This window comes from Pseudophryne corroboree, chromosome 2 (genome assembly GCF_028390025.1).
Source record: "Pseudophryne corroboree isolate aPseCor3 chromosome 2, aPseCor3.hap2, whole genome shotgun sequence".
Classification (NCBI taxonomy): domain Eukaryota; kingdom Metazoa; phylum Chordata; class Amphibia; order Anura; family Myobatrachidae; genus Pseudophryne; species Pseudophryne corroboree.
Genome location: NC_086445.1, coordinates 125,691,560 through 125,709,846, shown reverse-complemented (window position 1 = coordinate 125,709,846; position 18,287 = coordinate 125,691,560). Strand labels below are relative to the sequence as shown.

At 45.7% G+C, this 18,287-nt stretch overlaps 1 protein-coding gene across 6 annotated transcripts in view; it reads right to left on the bottom strand.

The window, feature by feature from the left end:
- Positions 1-18,287, bottom strand: part of NUP58 (nucleoporin 58) — a 223,210-nt gene that overhangs the window by 37,744 nt on the left and 167,179 nt on the right. For all 6 annotated transcript variants that reach the window (XM_063951694.1, XM_063951691.1, XM_063951690.1 and 3 more), the window contains one exon: positions 2,094-2,295. In XM_063951694.1, the coding sequence (XP_063807764.1) occupies positions 2,094-2,295 (202 nt within the window). The remainder of the gene's footprint in view (positions 1-2,093; positions 2,296-18,287) is intronic.

Genomic DNA, 18,287 nt, shown 5'->3' with positions numbered 1-18,287 from the left:
TAGGCTTGCAGGTGGGAGTTACAGATGTTTAGATTTTTTATAAGTCCCCTAAAATTACACAAAAACCTACTAATTGCGATTTTTTATCCACTCGTAATTTAATTAAAGCACTTATTTTGATGAAAACACTTGCTTTCTATAATTTTTCACTGTTTTACAATAATGCGTACAACAGCCATTTGACACATTTTAAGAACCCAAAATACTTTTATTATGGAGCCTAATAGACTTCTATATTGTTATCCTATGTTAGTTTCTTAATGGGGGGATACAGGCAGATTTCCCCATTTTCATGCGATATGTGCATTATGTTAATTCATGTTAACTTAACACTTTATCGCAGGTAACTGAATTCTGCCCAAAGCCATTATATCATCCAGAAAAGGTATAAAGTCAACTGCACAACAAAATATATTAAATCCATTTAAAAAGGTAAGAACTCCTTTGAAGTAATTAACAAGGCAATATAAAAGTGGCATGCATTTATCAACTGCCAATAACCACCTTTAAAATAAGGCAGCTCTATTTAAATAATGTATTAAAATATACAGATCGATAGCCTAACAATTCTGCCACACCATTATATCATATGTCACGTCTCCGCATTTGTAATGCACTTCATTTTTTAATACTTGCAGCATTTAACAGTACAAAGTTATTTGCACTTAATCAATTAAAAAATGTACAGCCACTAAATTTTTTTTTTTTTTAAGTAATTTGGATTATTAGAAACATATTTAAACAAAAAATAACCCTATAATGCAAGGGATGCATTTGTTGTTGTTTTTTTTGTAGTGCCTCAGTTAAAAACACATAAATATAACTTAAAACACCATCATTAAATAACACATGAAAAAATGTTGCCTGCCAAAATTGCAATTCACAAGAGGCGGCCATGATAGAAAACAAATTTAAATATTGGTCTGTCAGCATGGAAAACAAAAAATTCCAAAACTATGTAAACAACTTAAAATCTCACTGGAACAGAAGATTAAGACAAACAAATGGAAAAAAATAAATCCATAAATGTTGGCAGTAGGCTAAATCTGTATGCCGCATAATTTAAAGTCTATTCAAAAATCACACATTCACTAGAAGCAGTTGTGCGACGCTGCACATCACGGGCCACAGCGACGCACACTTTAATACAGCAATCTTGCCCGATGTTTACAGCGGCTTTGAAAGTAAATCCATAAGACTGAAAAGGGAAGCACCTGTCACCAATGCCTGTCCTTATAGCACTGGGTTCATTTTTACAGCCCTTTCCTTGCAGCCAGTTATAATGTCCTCTCATAATCAATGATAAATGTACAAGTATGCTGCAACCCATTGGCACAATGTAAAACTAGGAATATCCAGGCGTAAGCACAAGGGAGCAGATGCAGAACTACTCGTAAAAAGGTTCTAAATTACTCTCCAAAAATTTACGGCCATATACAGAGCAGTAAACATCTTGGCACACGTCCGACTCCCCATCATCAGCATATATGCGCCCAGTTTACGCCAAGTCGTCATTATGCATTTACGCTCGACCTCTAAACAGGCCACCTAATGTTAGAATTGGCCATTTAGGCTTTTTACCTTGGCATTACTTCAGATGTTGTTTCTGGAGATGGCTACAGCTACCTGCCCAAACTTTATACTGTAACAAAGCAGCAGAGGAGATATCAGTTAAAGCTAAATTAAGTCTTTCACCTGTCTGTCGGGCTTGCATTGTATATTGAGGAGGCTACCTTTGCAGTACATTGACACGGCTGCAGTAACCTAGCTGTCATATCATTCTTAGAATAGAGGCACAAGTTAGTCTCTTCAAGTATAGTAATGTCCCCAAAAACTGGGGACTTAAATATGTTTAAAAACAAGCAGGCAGGATTGCTGATTAAATAAGGTTAAGTGTATATGAAAAAGACAGTCAACTATTAGGGTGTAATTATTGCCAAGACTAAACCCTGCCTATTCTAGAAGCTGCAGGTAATAAGAAAAATAGTTAAAAATCTTTTGCCAGCAACTAGGAAGACCCAGCACGAGAGTTGAGAGAAGTTTACTGAGCACAGAATAGTTTTAAAGTATCTAAAACTTCAATGCATTCAGACCTGTAGCAGGCTGCTGCTGCTGGGTCAAGGTGGCAGCCATTGCGACGGCGGCTGCGTTTGATATGTTGCTGAAGGGGGTGGGTCCGGTGGTGATTTGTGGGGCGCTCTGCCACTTCTTCACTTCCGCCCTCCTGGCTTCGAACACATCTGTAGAATCACCCAAGAACGCTTTCCGGTAGCCAAGATATTGTTCCTTGAGCATCTGAAGGAAAGTTATTTTAGTGTTGAAAGTAAAAGTCCCTAATGTGACTGCAATGGACAGGTGATCAATGAACAGTAACATATTATATACATTGTCAAGAGTAGCAATAATATAACCAAAAGGCAGAACACGGGGAGCTGCATCAAGCCTGCTAAATAGTGCACAAGTGGAAAAGCTGACAGTAGCAACTAACCAACTTCTAGCTAACATTTATCAAGCACATTCTATAAAATGGGCAACTTCACTCTTATAAGGCTTGATACATATCCCTCTTAGGGGTATATGCAATTGCGGGCGAATCGCGGCAAATTATCGCCGTTTTTTTAATTCGACACAATTCGTCAGGTGAATTCCGGCAGGTGGCTGCCGGAATTCACCATATTCAATGAAAAACGGATTCGACATTCCCGCGGGCGAAAAACGGACGATTTGCCGGATTTTGCCGCGAATTAAAAAAAATGGGGAAAAACCCGGAAAAAAATGGCGTGGGGTCCCCCCTCCAAAGCATAACCAGCCTCGGGCTCTTCGAGCTGGTCCTGTTTCTAAAAATGCGGGGGAAAATTTGACAGGGGATCCCCCGTATTTTTAAAACCAGCACCTGGTGCAAAAAATACGGGGGACAAAAAGAGTAGGGGTCCCCCGTATTTTTTACACCAGCATCGGGCTCCACTAGCTGGACAGATAATGCCACAGCCGGGGGTCACTTTTATACAGTGCCCTGCGGCCGTGGCATTAAATATCCAACTAGTCACCCCTGGCCGGGGTACCCTGGGGGAGTGGGGACCCCTTCAATCAAGGGGTCCCCCCCCCCCAGCCACCCAAGGGCCAGGGGTGAAGCCCGAGGCTGTCCCCCCCCATCCATTGGCTGCGGATGGGAGGCTGATAGCCTTGAGAAAAATGTCACAATATTGTTTTTTCCAGTAGTACTACAAGTCCCAGCAAGCCTCCCCCGCAAGCTGGTACTTGGAGAACCACAAGTACCAGCATGCGGGAGAAAAACGGGCCCGCTGGTACCTGTAGTACTACTGGAAAAAAAATACCCAAATAAAAACAGGACACACACACCGTGACAAGTACAACTTTATTACACACTGCCAACACACACATACTTACCTATGTTGACACACCGACTGCCACAGTCTCCGACGATCCGAGGGTACCAGTGAAAAAACTATACTCACCTTCCAGCGTCCAGAGATAAATCCACGTCCACAGTATAATCCACGTACTTGTTAAAAAAACAAACCGCATACCCGACCATGCCGGACTGAAAGGGGTCCCATATTGACACGAGACCCCTTTCCCCGAGAATGTGCCGGGACCCCACGTGACTCCTGTCACTGAGGTCCCTTCAGCCAATCAGGAAGCGCTACTACGTGGCGCTCACCTGATTGGCTGTGCGCTGTCTGTGCTGTGACAGCGCATCGCACAGCTCTCTCCATTACTTGCAATGGTGGGAACTTTGCCGTCAACGGGGGGGGGGGGTTACCCGCGGTCAGCCGCTGACCGGCGGGTGACCCCACCGCTAGCCGCAAAGTTCCCACCATTTTATATAATGGAGAGGCTTTGCGATGCGCTGTCTGAGCTCAGACGCGCAGAGCCAATCAGCAGAGTGCAAGGACGTTGCACTCGCTGATTGGCTGAAGAGACCTTTCAGTGACAGCTGTCACGGAGAGGTCTCTGCATTCGGGGAAAGGGGTCTCATGTGTCAACATGGGACCCCTTTCAGTCCGCTGGCACGGGTTTTTGCGTTTTGTTATTTTGCCAAGTACGTGGATTATACTCTGGACGTGGATGTATCTCTGGACGCTGGAAGGTGAGTATAATTTTTTCACAGGTACCCTCGGATCGTCGGAGACTGTGGCAGTCGGCGTGTCAACATAGGTAAGTATGTGTGTGTCGGCAGTATGTAATAAAGTTGTACTTGTCACGGTGTGTGTGTCCTGTTTTTATTTGGGTATTTTTTTTCCAGTAGTACTACAGGTACCAGCGGGCCCGTTTTTCTCCCGCATGCTGGTACTTGTGGTTCTCCAAGTACCAGCTTGCGGGGGAGGCTTGCTGGGACTTGTAGTACTACTGGAAAAAACAATATTCTAACATTTTTCTCAAGGCTATCAGCCTCCCATCCGCAGCCCTTGGATGGGGGGGGGGGGGGGACAGCCTCGGGCTTCACCCCTGGCCCTTGGGTGGCTGGGGGGGGGGGGGACCCCTTGATTGAAGGGGTCCCCACTCCCCCAGGGTACCCCGGCCAGGGGTGACTAGTTGGATATTTAATGCCACGGCCGCAGGGCACTGTATAAAAGTGACCCCCGGCTGTGGCATTATCTGTCCAGCTAGTGGAGCCCGATGCTGGTGTAAAAAATACGGGGGACTCCTACTCTTTTTGTAACCCGTATTTTTTGCACCAGCACCAGGCGCAGAGCCCGGTGCTGGTTTTAAAAATATGGGGGATCCCCTGTCAAATTTTCCCCCGCATTTTTAGAACCAGGACCAGCTCGAAGAGCCCGAGGCTGGTTATGCTTTGGAGGGGGGACCCCACGCCATTTTTTTCCTTGATTTTACCGTTCCAGCTATTAAAAAAATAAAAATAAATCTTTTTAAAAATATATAAATAATACTTGTGCAACCAAAAAAGACAAACCAAGTACCTAATCCCTTCTAATATAAATAGATATGCTATTCCTCCCCCCCCAAAAAAACACCAAAAAAAACATGTTTTAAATTTTTTTTATTGGTTTCACCCTCCAAAGTGTGGCGGATTGAAAATGACGAATTTACTGTCTAAAAGCACTGTTGTCGAATTTCCAAACTTGAATTGAATACACTTTGGTCGAATTGCAGCACTTGTATCATTGCAGAAAAGTCGAATTTGACAAAAGTCGAATTTGACAAAAGTCGAATTTGACAAAAGTCGAATTTCAAAAAGTCGAATTTCAAAAAGTCGAATTTCAAAAAGTCGAATTTCAAAAAGTCGAATTTCAAAAAGTCGAATTTCAAAAAGTCGAATTTCAAAAAGTCGAATTTCAAAAAGTCGAATTTCAAAAAGTCGAATTTTGAAAGTCCGTTTTTTTGACGGAAAGCACTGAATTGCATTGACGATTTTTTTTTTTGGGCGAAAAAATCCCGAAATTCGACAATTTCGGAAATTCGACCGCAATTGCATATACCCCTTAGTGTCTAAAATAGAACCCAAATTATCTGGGAAGAGATCAGATTAACAGGACAATTCCTGAATGCCTGCTTCCTCTACAATTACATGCTCTGCAAGACCCAGACATTCCTTCATACAGATGTGTCCTCATACATCTAGCCTCACTACGCCATGCAGTGGGAAATGTCTGGCGTGAGTGAGCAGACCGGTCCCGTCAGTGTCGGACTGGGTCATTAAGGGGCCTACCAGGGAAATGCAGTGATAGGGGCCCATATTTAAAGGTGTGGCTAGCCTCCACAGAGGCAAAAGTAACCACTTTATATACAGTAAATACTGATAGTGCATAGTAATGTACAAGATTAATAACAGCAACGCACAGTAGAGAATACACCATTGTCCTGTGCAGTATAATTTAACATAGGTATAATTTAAGTGCACAGTCTGGAACCAGATTCCAAGAAAAGGGGGTGAGGCCCACCAGGGGTTTCCTCTATACCCTTGTGGGCCAGTCCAATCCTGGTTCCCGTGCAACTCTGTTATACTCAGTTGTCTTTTTGACAAAAATGCATCTTGTTCGCATCACTATGCGACTATGACGCACAAGCAGACTTTGCTGATTACAATGATATGCGGCATGCCTATATTCTGTGTACAATATGTTTTTTTCAAGGGAACCATTTTAATTTAGCATTGCATCGCACACAGAATATAAGCATGCCACATAGCATTTTAATCAGGAGAGTCTTACTTGCATTGTTTTGCAAATAAAAACACATTGTAATGGAAAGTCACACAAAAAGACGCTCAACTCTACCAAGTCACTATAAGGGCTGTTTGAAATGCAGTGAGGTTACATGTATATGGACACATCTGTAGCTCTTAAGTGTGGAGAAGGGGCTACCCAATCATAAACTGGTAGTAGACTGAGAGGGCGGCACCACGGAAATAATATAGGATTACTCCTGGGATGTAATCCACCATAAAATAGATATAAATGTCATTATACATAGGAAGTATAAGATAGTATGTGAGCAAGTTAGATACAATTTAGAATAAAAATACTCTGTTTTGAAAAACACATTGCTCTTTTATTTAATGATATTCATTTTAAAAGATCCAAGCAGTCTTCAAATGAAACTTTATATTTGCACTGTAATGAATAAAAAAAAAATCTAATTGAGGATTTATAAAAAAAGAGCTCCACAACAGCATCCATTCGTCACACACACACTATATATATATATATATATATATATATATATATATATATATAGAATGTCCACAAAGTGGGGATGCACTCTCGCTGTGAAGAAATAATTCAATTTTGAACAGTCGAATGTCACCGTAGTTTAATGTCGACGTTTCGGCCTGTTAACAGGCCTTTCTCAAGACCGGTGAAACAGCAGATCAAGTATTCAGTTGCATTAACAGAGAAAAAAATCTGTAAGAACAATGATCATAATTAAAATCACATGCCTCACCGGTCCCTGGGAAGCCCCACACCAAATAGAAAAAAATAAGATTTTACTCACCGGTAAATCTATTTCTCATAGTCCGTAGTGGATGCTTTGGACTCCGTAAGGACCATGGGGAATAGACGGACTCCGCAGGAGACTGGGCACTCTAAGAAAGATTTAGTACTACTGGTGTGCACTGGCTCCTCCCTCTATGCCCCTCCTCCAGACCTCAGTTAAGGAAACTGTGCCCGGAAGAGCTGACATTACAAGGAAAGGATTTTGGAATCCAGGGTAAGACTCATACCAGCCACACCAATCACACCGTATAACTTGTGATAACATACCCAGTTAACAGTATGAACAACAACAAAGCATCAACCACAGATGCCAACATAACATAACCCTTTATTAAGCAATAACTATATACACGTATTGCAGAAAGTCCGCACTTGGGACGGGCGCCCAGCATCCACTACGGACTACGAGAAATAGATTTACCGGTTAGTAAAATCTTATTTTCTCTAACGTCCTAGTGGATGCTGGGGACTCCGTAAGGACCATGGGGATTATACCAAAGCTCCCAAACGGGCGGGAGAGTGCGGATGACTCTGCAGCACCGAATGGGCAAACACAAGGTCCTCCTCAGCCAGGGTATCAAACTTGTAGAATTTTGCAAAAGTGTTTGAACCCGACCAAGTAGCTGCTCGGCAAAGCTGTAATGCCGAGACCCCTCGGGCAGCCGCCCAAGAAGAGCCCACCTTCCTCGTGGAATGGGCTTTTATCGATTTTGGATGCGGCAATCCAGCCGCAGAATGAGCCTGCTGAATCGTGTTACAGATCAAGCGAGCAATAGTTTGCTTTGAAGCAGGAGCACCCAGCTTGTTGGATGCATACAGGATAAACAGCGAGTCAGTTTTCCTGACTCCAGCGGTTCTGGCCACATAAATCTTCAAAGCCCTGACTACATCAAGCAACTTGGAATCCTCCAAGTCACGAGTAGCCGTAGGCACCACAATAGGTTGGTTCAAATGAAAAGATGACACCACCTTTGGCAGAAATTGTGGACGAGTCCGCAATTCTGCCCTGTCCACATGGAAAACCAGATAGGGGCTTTTACATGACAAAGCCGCCAATTCTGACACACGCCTAGCCGAAGCTAAGGCCAATAGCATGACCACCTTCCACGTGAGATACTTCAGCTCCACGGTCTTAAGTGGCTCAAACCAGTGGGATTTCAGGAAACCCAACACCACGTTGAGATCCCAAGGTGCCACTGGTGGCACAAAAGGGGGCTGAATATGCAGCACTCCCTTAACAAACGTCTGAACCTCAGGAAGAGAAGCCAGTTCTTTTTGAAAGAAAATGGATAGGGCCGAAATCTGGACCTTTATGGACCCCAACTTTAAGCCCATAGTCACTCCAGACTGTAGGAAGTGCAGGAACCGGCCCAGCTGGAATTCCTCTGTAGGGGCCTTCCTGGCCTCACACCAGGCAACATATTTTCGCCATATACGGTGATAGTGTTTTGCTGTCACGTCCTTCCTAGCCTTTATCAGCGTAGGAATAACTTCAGCCGGAATGCCTTTTTCCGCTAGGATCCGGCGTTCAACTGCCATGCCGTCAAACACAGCCGCGGTAAGTCCTGGAACAGACAGGGCCCCTGTTGCAACAGGTCCTGTCTGAGAGGCAGAGGCCATGGGTCCTCTGTGAGCATTTCTTGCAGTTCCGGGTACCAAGTCCTTCTTGGCCGATCCGGAACAATGAGTATTGTTCTCACTCCTCTTTTTCTTACGAATCTCAGCACCTTGGGTATGAGAGGAAGAGGAGGAAATACATAGACCGACTGGAACACCCACGGTGTCACTAGTGCGTCCACAGCTATCGCCTGAGGGTCCCTTGACCTGGCGCAATACCTTTTTAGCTTTTTGTTGAGGCGGGATGCCATCATGTCCACCTGTGGCAGTTCCCATCGATTTGTAATCTGCGTGAAGACTTCTTGATGAAGTCCCCACTCTCCCGGGTGGAGGTCGTGCCTGCTGAGGAAGTCTGCTTCCCAGTTGTCCACTCCCGGAATGAACACTGCTGACAGTGCTAGCACGTGATTCTCCGCCCAACGAAGAATCCTGGTGGCTTCTGCCATTGCCACCCTGCTTCTTGTGCCGCCCTGGCGGTTTACATGAGCCACTGCGGTGATGTTGTCTGACTGAATCAGCACCGGTTGGTTGCGAAGCAGAGGCTCCACTTGACTCAGGGCGTTGTATATGGCCCTTAGTTCCAGGATATTTATGTGCAGACAAGCCTTCTGACTTGACCACAACCCTTGGAAGTTTCTTCCCTGAGTGACTGCCCCCCATCCTCGGAGACTCGCATCCGTGGTCACCAGGACCCAGTCCTGCATGCCGAACCTACGGCCCTCGAGAAGGTGAGCACTCTGCAGCCACCACAGAAGAGACACCCTGGCCCTGGGGGATAGGGTGATCAGCCGATGCATCTGAAGATGCGATCCGGACCACTTGTCCAACAGATCCCACTGAAAGATCCTCGCATGGAACCTGCCGAAGGGAATGGCTTCGTATGATGCCACCATCTTTCCCAGGACTCGCGTGCAGTGATGCACCGACACCTGTTTTGGTTTTAAGAGGTCTCTGACTAGAGTCACGAGTTCCTGAGCCTTCTCCGCCGGGAGATACACCTTCTTCTGGTCTGTGTCCAGAATCATGCCCAGAAAGGGCAGACGCGTCGTAGTAATCAGCTGCGATTTTGGGATATTCAGAATCCAGCCGTGCTGTTGCAACACTTCCTGAGAGTGTGCTACGCTGATCAGCAACTGCTCTCTGGGCCTCGCCTTTATGAGGAGATCGTCCAAGTATGGGATAATTGTGACTCCTTGCTTTCTCAGGAGCACCATCATTTCCGCCATTACCTTGGTAAATATTCTCGGTGCCGTGGAGAGCCCAAACGGCAACGTCTGGAATTGGTAATGACAGTCCTGTACCACAAATCTGAGGTACTCCTGATGAGGTGGATAAATGGGGACATGCAAGTAAGCATCCTTGATGTCCAGAGACACCATAAAATCCCCCTCTTCCAGGCTTGCAATGACCGCTCTGAGCGATTCCATTTTGAACTTGAATCTTTTCAGATAAATGTTCAGGGACTTTAAATTCAATATGGGTCTGACCGAACCGTCCGGTTTCGGTACCACAAACATTGTGGAATAGTATCCCCTTCCCTGTTGAAGGAGGGGAACCTTTAACACCACCTGCTGGAGATATAACTTGTGAATTGCCGCTAACACTACTTCCCTTTCCATGGGGGAAGCTGGCAGGGCCGATTTGAGGTAACGGTGAGGGGGCATTACTTCGAATTCCAGCTTGTATCCCTGAGACACAATCTGTATAGCCCAGGGATCCACCCGTGAGCGAACCCACTGGTGGCTGAAATTTCAGAGACGCGCCCCCACCGCTCCTGGCTCCACCTGTGGAGCTCCAGCGTCATGCGGTGGATTTAGTGGAAACCGGGGAGGATTTCTGTTCCTGGGAACTAGCTGTATGGTGCAGCTTCTTTCCTCTACCCCTGCCTCTGGCAAGAAAGGATGCACCTCTGACTTTCTTGCTTCTTTGTGATCGAAAGGACTGCATTTGGTAATACGGTGCTTTCTTAGGCTGTGAGGGAATATATGGCAAAAAATTTGACTTCCCAGCCGTAGCTGTGGAAACTAGGTCCGAGAGACCATCCCCAAACAATTCCTCACCCTTGTAAGGTAACACCTCCATGTGCTTTTTGGAGTCGGCATCACCTGTCCATTGCCGAGTCCACAGGACCCTTCTGGCAGAAATTGACATTGCATTTATTCTAGAGCCCAGTAGGCAAATGTCCCTCTGGGCATCCCTCATATATAGGACAGCGTCTTTTATATGCCCCAGGGTCAGTAAAATAGTATCCTTGTCTAAGGTATCCAGTTCCTCAGACAGATTAGTGCTGTAGCAGCATGGACAGATACACATCCAGGCCGACGCAATTGCCGGCCTCAGTAGAGTACCTGAATGCGTATAGACAGACTTCAGGATACTTTCCTGCTTCCTATCCGCAGGATCCTTTAGGGAGGCCGTATCCTGTGACGGCAGGGCCACCTTCTTAGATAAGCGTGTCAGAGCTTTGTCTACCCTAGGGGAGGATTACCAGCGCATCCTGTCCGTTGGCGGGAAAGGGTACGCCATAAGTAACCTTTTGGAAATCAGCACTTTCCTATCGGGGGAATACCACGCTTTTTCACATAACTCATTTAACTCATGTGAAGGGGGAAAAGTTACTTCTTGCTTTTTCTCCCCATACATATAAACCCTCTTGTCAGGGACAGGGTTTACCTCTGATATGTGCAATACATCCTTCATTGCTATAATCATGTAGCGGATGGCTTTAGCCATTTTAGGCTGCAATTTTGCATCATCGTCATCGACACTGGAGTCAGAATCCGTGTCGATATCTGTGTCAACAATTTGGGATAGTGGGCGCTTCTGAGACCCTGACGGCCTCTGCGCTGTAGGATCAGGCATGGGCTGAGACCCCGACTGTCCCAAGGTGTCAGCTTTATCCAACGTTTTATGCTAGGAGTTTACATTATCATTTAACACCTTCCACATATCCATCCAATCAGGTGTCGGCGCCGTCGGCGGAGACACGTCATTCATCTGCACCTGCTCTGCCTCCACATAGCCCTCCTCGTCAAACATGTCGACACAAGCGTACCGACACACCACACACACAGGGGATGCTCTATATGAGGACAGGACCCCCACAAGGCCTTTTGGAGAGACAGAGAGAGAGTATGCCAGCACACACCCCAGCGCTATATGACCCAGGAATCACACAGTAACTTAGTGTTTACCCAGTAGCTGCTGTATTTATGATTAATGCGCTAAATTTATGTGCCCCCCTCTTTTTACCCTCTTTCTACCGTGAGTCTGCAGGGGAGAGCCTGGGGAGCTTCCTCTCAGCGGAGCTGTGGAGAGAAAATGGCGCTGGTGAGTGCTGAGGAAGAAGGCCCCGCCCCCTCAGCGGCGGGCTTCTGTCCCGCGATTTTGTGTAAAATTAATGGCGGGGGCTCATGCACATTACAGTGCCCAGCTGTATATATGCTGCTTTTTTGCCAGGAGGTACTCAATTGCTGCCCAGGGCGCCCAACCCTGCGCCCTGCACCCTACAGTGACCGGAGTGTGTGGGTTAGTGTGGGCGCAATGGCGCACAGCTGCAGTGCTGTGCGCTACCTCATATGAAGACAGGAGTCTTCTGCCGCCGATTTTGACGTCTTCTTGCTTCAACCCGCCGGCTTCTGTCTTCTGGCTCTGTGAGGGGGACGGCGGCGCGGCTCCGGACGACCAAGGTTAAGTTCCTGTGTTCGAACCCTCTGGAGCTAATGGTGTCCAGTAGCCTAAGAAGCGCAACCTAGCCGCAGTTAGTAGGTTTGCTTCTCTCCCCTCAGTCCCACGTAGCAGAGAGTCTGTTGCCAGCAGAAGCTCTCTGAAAATAAAAAACCTAAACTAAAATACTTTCTTATTAGCAAGCTCAGGAGAGCTCACTAAAATGCACCCAGCTCCTTCTGGGCACAGATTCTAACTGAGGTCTGGAGGAGGGGCATAGAGGGAGGAGCCAGTGCAAACCAGTAGTACTAAATCTTTCTTAGAGTGCCCAGTCTCCTGCGGAGCCCGTCTATTCCCCATGGTCCTTACGGAGTCCCCAGCATCCACTAGGACGAGAGAGAGAAAAAAAAAAAAAAGAAAATAATAAAAAAAAAAAATATATATATATATATATATATATATATATATATATATATATAATGCCAATTCGAATCAGTGCACACTATGCTATGTTATCACCCATGTGTATATCCTCCACCTGGTGGATAATAGGTGACCCATACCTGTCACGCCTCATCCATCGCCTGGTTACATGTAATATCATAAAAACACCATTCTAACAGACAACAGAAGATTCACTGTCCATCACGCTGTAATAACAACAAGGGCATAGAACCTAGTTAGGGATATCCCTCAATCCAGTTTAGACCGCACCAAATAGTGTGAAAACATTTGTCAACTCTCGTGCTGATGACCAGGGGAACCGTGGAAATTACCTAGTATATAGTCATTGTTGTCCCTGGATGCAGTCACAGCTGTTGGTATTTACAGTGCTGCAAGGGGAGAGAATCTAGCATCAACATCAGGTCAATTAAACAGCCAGAGAAAACAATGCACAACTTGGAAAGAATCAATTCATTAACTTACACAGGACTGGAGGCGTCTTGCTTGTGACTGCATGACCCTTCTAGCTTCGGAGTGTGTTTAAATACCGCGCCCACCGGAAATGACGCAACACTCAATATCATATACCACAATATCCTCCTTATGTCACAGAACTCATACAGGCTTCACTTGTGGGCAGTACCCATGGCGGCCACATCATACCTACAAAGGGCATCCACCACGCGGCCCCCCCAGACGTGCCAATCGCCGCCAGCGCTGGACTTGCAAATCATTGGCCGGAAGCGGCGCCATGATGCGTTCCACGGCGGCGGAAATGCTCCCATTGTGCGTTCCACAGCGGCGGAAGTGTCGTGGCCGTCAGTATGTAAATACACTGAACGGTGCGTTCCACAGAGGCGGAAGTGTTGTGGCCGTCAGTATGTAAATATACTGAACGGGTCACATGTGAGTGACGCTTAAAGTAAGATTCAACTATACTGTAGTAACCAAAAATGGGCGATACCCCTTCTGACAAATGCATAGTCTGCATGCACATCGAAAAAAACGGATGCAATGACAATACACAATCCAACACGCTTATACCATATCCTCAGATAGGTAACCATGGTAACTAGCATCATCATCCAAAATAAACGGAATAATTGCTAAGAGTCACCACCTTTTAAGTGTTAGCAATAAGCTAACCCTATAGTGGCGAATGGGTGTTCAAAGACACCTCAAGATAAACTCATTGACCTAACTACTCATTGTATAAGTATTAAAACCAAACAACAAATAACAATATATGCTCGGTGTGCGGTGAACCAGAGACCGGTGAGTTCACAGAAAGGGCGAACTACACGTTTGCAAAATCATATTAAACACAAACTCAGACACATAAAAATATATACACAAATAATATAAAGACATAAAAAGAAAATTACACACACAAAATGTTACACACGAAAAAAATATTGCATAAAAAATACTATAAGCATAATGTCAGTTGGAAGTCCACTCAACAGGGAACATCGTGGTACACCTACACAGATGTTACAGGGACATATATATATCAACCACCGGACCCAACCACCTGTATAAAGGGCATAGCCCCAACAGACTTTCCTCGACCAAGATAGTACCCAATAGTAGAACCTACAGGAATGTTGAGGGGATTACCCTCATTGAGCCCTCTCGGGGTCACAGTATCCAATGTGTGAATCCAGTAGCTTTCCCGACGTTTAAGGGCGAGTGTTCTATCGCCCCCTGTGTATCTCGGTGGTACCCAATCTATGAGCCTACATTTCAGGCTCGCCACCTGATGCCGTGCCTGCAAAAAATGTCGGGCCACCGGTTTATCAGTCTGTCCCGTCTGTAATGCTGTATGGATGGAGGACCTGTGATTTGCCATACGATCCCGAAAGGTCCGTGTGGTTAGCCCAACATAGCATAATCCACACAGACATTTGAGTAAATAAATCACGTAATCAAGTCTGCAATGCAGATGGTACCTGATTTTAATTGCCCTACCAGTATGTGGGTGATTGAAAGAGGGCCCAGTCTGCATGGATCGACATGTAGTACAATTACCACAAGAGAAACAGCCTGGCTTGGCCTGCATCATTATATTAGAGGTCAGCTGTCTTGTGGGTTCACTCAGGAACTCTTTCGTAAAACCACAGACCGCAACACTATGTTGCAGGCCACCAGTTTCCACCCACCATCATTAAAAGATAGTCTACCAATCTCCCAGTACTTAAGAGCCATGAGGATTAATTCAGAAGTAGGTCTTAGACAGGAACAATGTGCCGAGATTACCTCCCGCTTTTTAGAGAGGATATGCGGCAGATACACTTCGCAAATGTCTTGAAAGAGCTACAGGCATATTCTCTGGTGCTATTCCAAAAAAGAAAACCGATGATAGTATGATTTTCCCTATCCAGTATGATGGGAATTCCTCTATGATCAGTAAAATTGTACACAGTCATTGGCCGATTGTATCATCGGATGATGATCTACCATTTAAACACACTAGAGCACCGATGATGGCGTATTGAAAAGGAGCCAATTTGAAGCAGTTATTGATGCGTCCCACATTGTTCCCGAGTGAACCCACAAGACAGCTGACCTCTAATATAGTGATGCAGGCCAAGCCAGGCTGTTTCTCTTGTGGTAATTGTACTACATGTCGATCCATGCAGACTGGGCCCTCTTTCAATCACCCACATACTGGTAGGGCAATTAAAATCAGGTACCATCTGCATTGCAGACTTGATTACGTGATTTATTTACTCAAAATGTCCGTGTGGATTATGCTATGTTGGGCTAACCACACGGACCTTTCGGGATCGTATGGCAAATCACAGGTCCTCCATCCATACAGCATTACAGACGGGACAGACTGATAAACCGGTGGCCCGACATTTTTTGCAGGCACGGCATCAGGTGGCGAGCCTGAAATGTAGGCTCATAGATTGGGTACCACCGAGATACACAGGGGGCGATAGAACACTCGCCCTTAAATGTCGGGAAAGCTACTGGATTCACACATTGGATACTGTGACCCCGAGAGGGCTCAATGAGGGTAATCCCCTCAACATTCCTGTAGGTTCTACTATTGGGTACTATCTTGGTCGAGGAAAGTCTGTTGGGGCTATGCCCTTTATACAGGTGGTTGGGTCCGGTGGTTGATATATATATGTCCCTGTAACATCTGTGTAGGTGTACCACGATGTTCCCTGTTGAGTGGACTTCCAACTGACATTATGCTTATAGTATTTTTTATGCAATATTTTTTTCGTGTGTAACATTTTGTGTGTGTAATTTTCTTTTTATGTCTTTATATTATTTGTGTATATATTTTTATGTGTCCGAGTTTGTGTTTAATATGATTTTGCAAACGTGTAGTTCGCCCTTTCTGTGAACTCACCGGTCTCTGGTTCACCGCACACCGAGCATATATTGTTATTTGTTGTTTGGTTTTAATACTTATACAATGAGTAGTTAGGTCAATGAGTTTATCTTGAGGTGTCTTTGAACACCCATTCGCCACTATAGGGTTAGCTTATTGCTAACACTTAAAAGGTGGTGACTCTTAGCAATTATTCCGTTTATTTTGGATGATGATGCTAGTTACCATGGTTACCTATCTGAGGATATGGTATAACCGTGTTGGATTGTGTATTGTCATTGCATCCGTTTTTTTCGATGTGCATGCACACTATGCATTTGTCAGAAGGGGTATCGCCCATTTTTGGTTACTACAGTATAGTTGAATCTTACTTTAAGCGTCATTCACATGTGACCCGTTCAGTGTATTTACATACTGACGGCCACGACTCTTCCGCCGCTGTGGAACGCACCATGGGAGCATTTCCGCCGCCGTGGAACGCATCATGGTGCCGCTTCCGGCCAATGATTTGCGGGTCCAGCGCTGGCGGCGATTGGCACGTCTGGGGGGGCCGCGTGGTGGATGCCCTTTGTAGGTATGATGTGGCCGCCATGGGTACTGCCCACAAGTGAAGCCTGTATGAGTTCTGTGACATAAGGAGGATATTGTGGTATATGATATTGAGTGTTGCGTCATTTCCGGTGGGCACGGTATTTAAACACACTCCGGAGCTAGGAGGGTCATGCAGTCACAATCAAGACGCCTCCAGTCCTGTGTAAGTTATTGAATTGATTCTTTGCAAGTTGTGCATTGTTTTCTCTGCCTGTTTAATTGACCTGATGTTGATGCTAGATTCTCTCCCCTTGCAGCACTGTAAATACCAACAGCTGTGACTGCATCCAGGGACAACAATGACTATATACTAGGTAATTTCCACGGTTCCCCTGGTCATCAGCACGAGAGTTGACAAATGTTTTCACACTATTTGGTGCGGTCTAAAATGGATTGAGGGATATCCCTAACTAGGTTCTATGCCCTTGTTATTATTACAGCGTGATGGACAGTGTATCTTCTGTTGTCTGTTAGAATGGTGTTTTTATGATATTACATGTAACCAGGCGATAGATGAGGCGTGACAGGTATGGGTCACCTATTATCCATCAGGTGGAGGATATACACATGGGTGATAACATAGCATAGTGTGCACTGATTCGAATTGGCATTATATATATATATATATTTTTTTTTCTATTTGGTGTGGGGCTTCCCAGGGACCGGTGAGGCATGTGATTTTAATTATGATCATTGTTCTTACAGATTTTTTTCTCTGTTAATGCAACTGAATACTTGATCTGCTGTTTCACCGGTCTAGAGAAAGGCCTGTTAACAGGCCGAAACGTCGACATTAAACTACGGTGACATTCGACTGTTCAAAAATGAATTACCGTATATACTCGAGTATAAGTCGACCCGAATATAAGCCGAGGCACCTAATTTTACCCCAAAAACCTGGGAAAACTTATTGACCCGAGTATAAGCCTAGGGTGGGAAATGCAGCTCTAGCCGTACACAGCCCTCAGTGCCAGATATGCCCCCACAGTGCCAGATATGCCCCCACAGTGCCAGATATGCCCCCACAGTGCCAGATATGCCCCCGCAGTGCTAGTTGTGCCAGATATGCCCCACAGTGCCAGATGTGCCTGATATGCCCCACAGTGCCAGATGTGCCCCACAGTGCCAGATATGCCCCACAGTGCTAGATACTTACCCTCCGTCGCTCCCGCGCTGTCTTCTGAAGGAGGGACACGGAGAGCGCAGTGCGCGGCTCTCCTGTGTCCCTCCTGCGTCTCCGGCGGCAGCGGCGTGTGTTAAAGGAAGTGCCGGTTCGTGCACTTCCTTTAACACACACACCGCCGGAGATGCAGGAGGGACACAGGAGAGCCGCGCGCTGAGCTCTCCGTGTCCCTCCTAACGCTGACTCGTTTATAAGCCGAGGTGGCTTTTTCAGCACAAAAAAACGTGCTGAAAAAGTCGGCTTATAATCGAGTATATACGGTATTTCTTCACAGCGAGAGTGCATCCCCACTTTGTGAACATTCTGCATATATAGTGGACCTTATGGTCTGTTGGAAGCACCCGCCCATATGTCTTCTTTGGAGGATGTGAGTGCAGGAGCACCTTTGGAGATTATATATATATATGTATGCGTGAAGAGAAAACAAACCGCGCCAATATGCGATAGCCAGTCA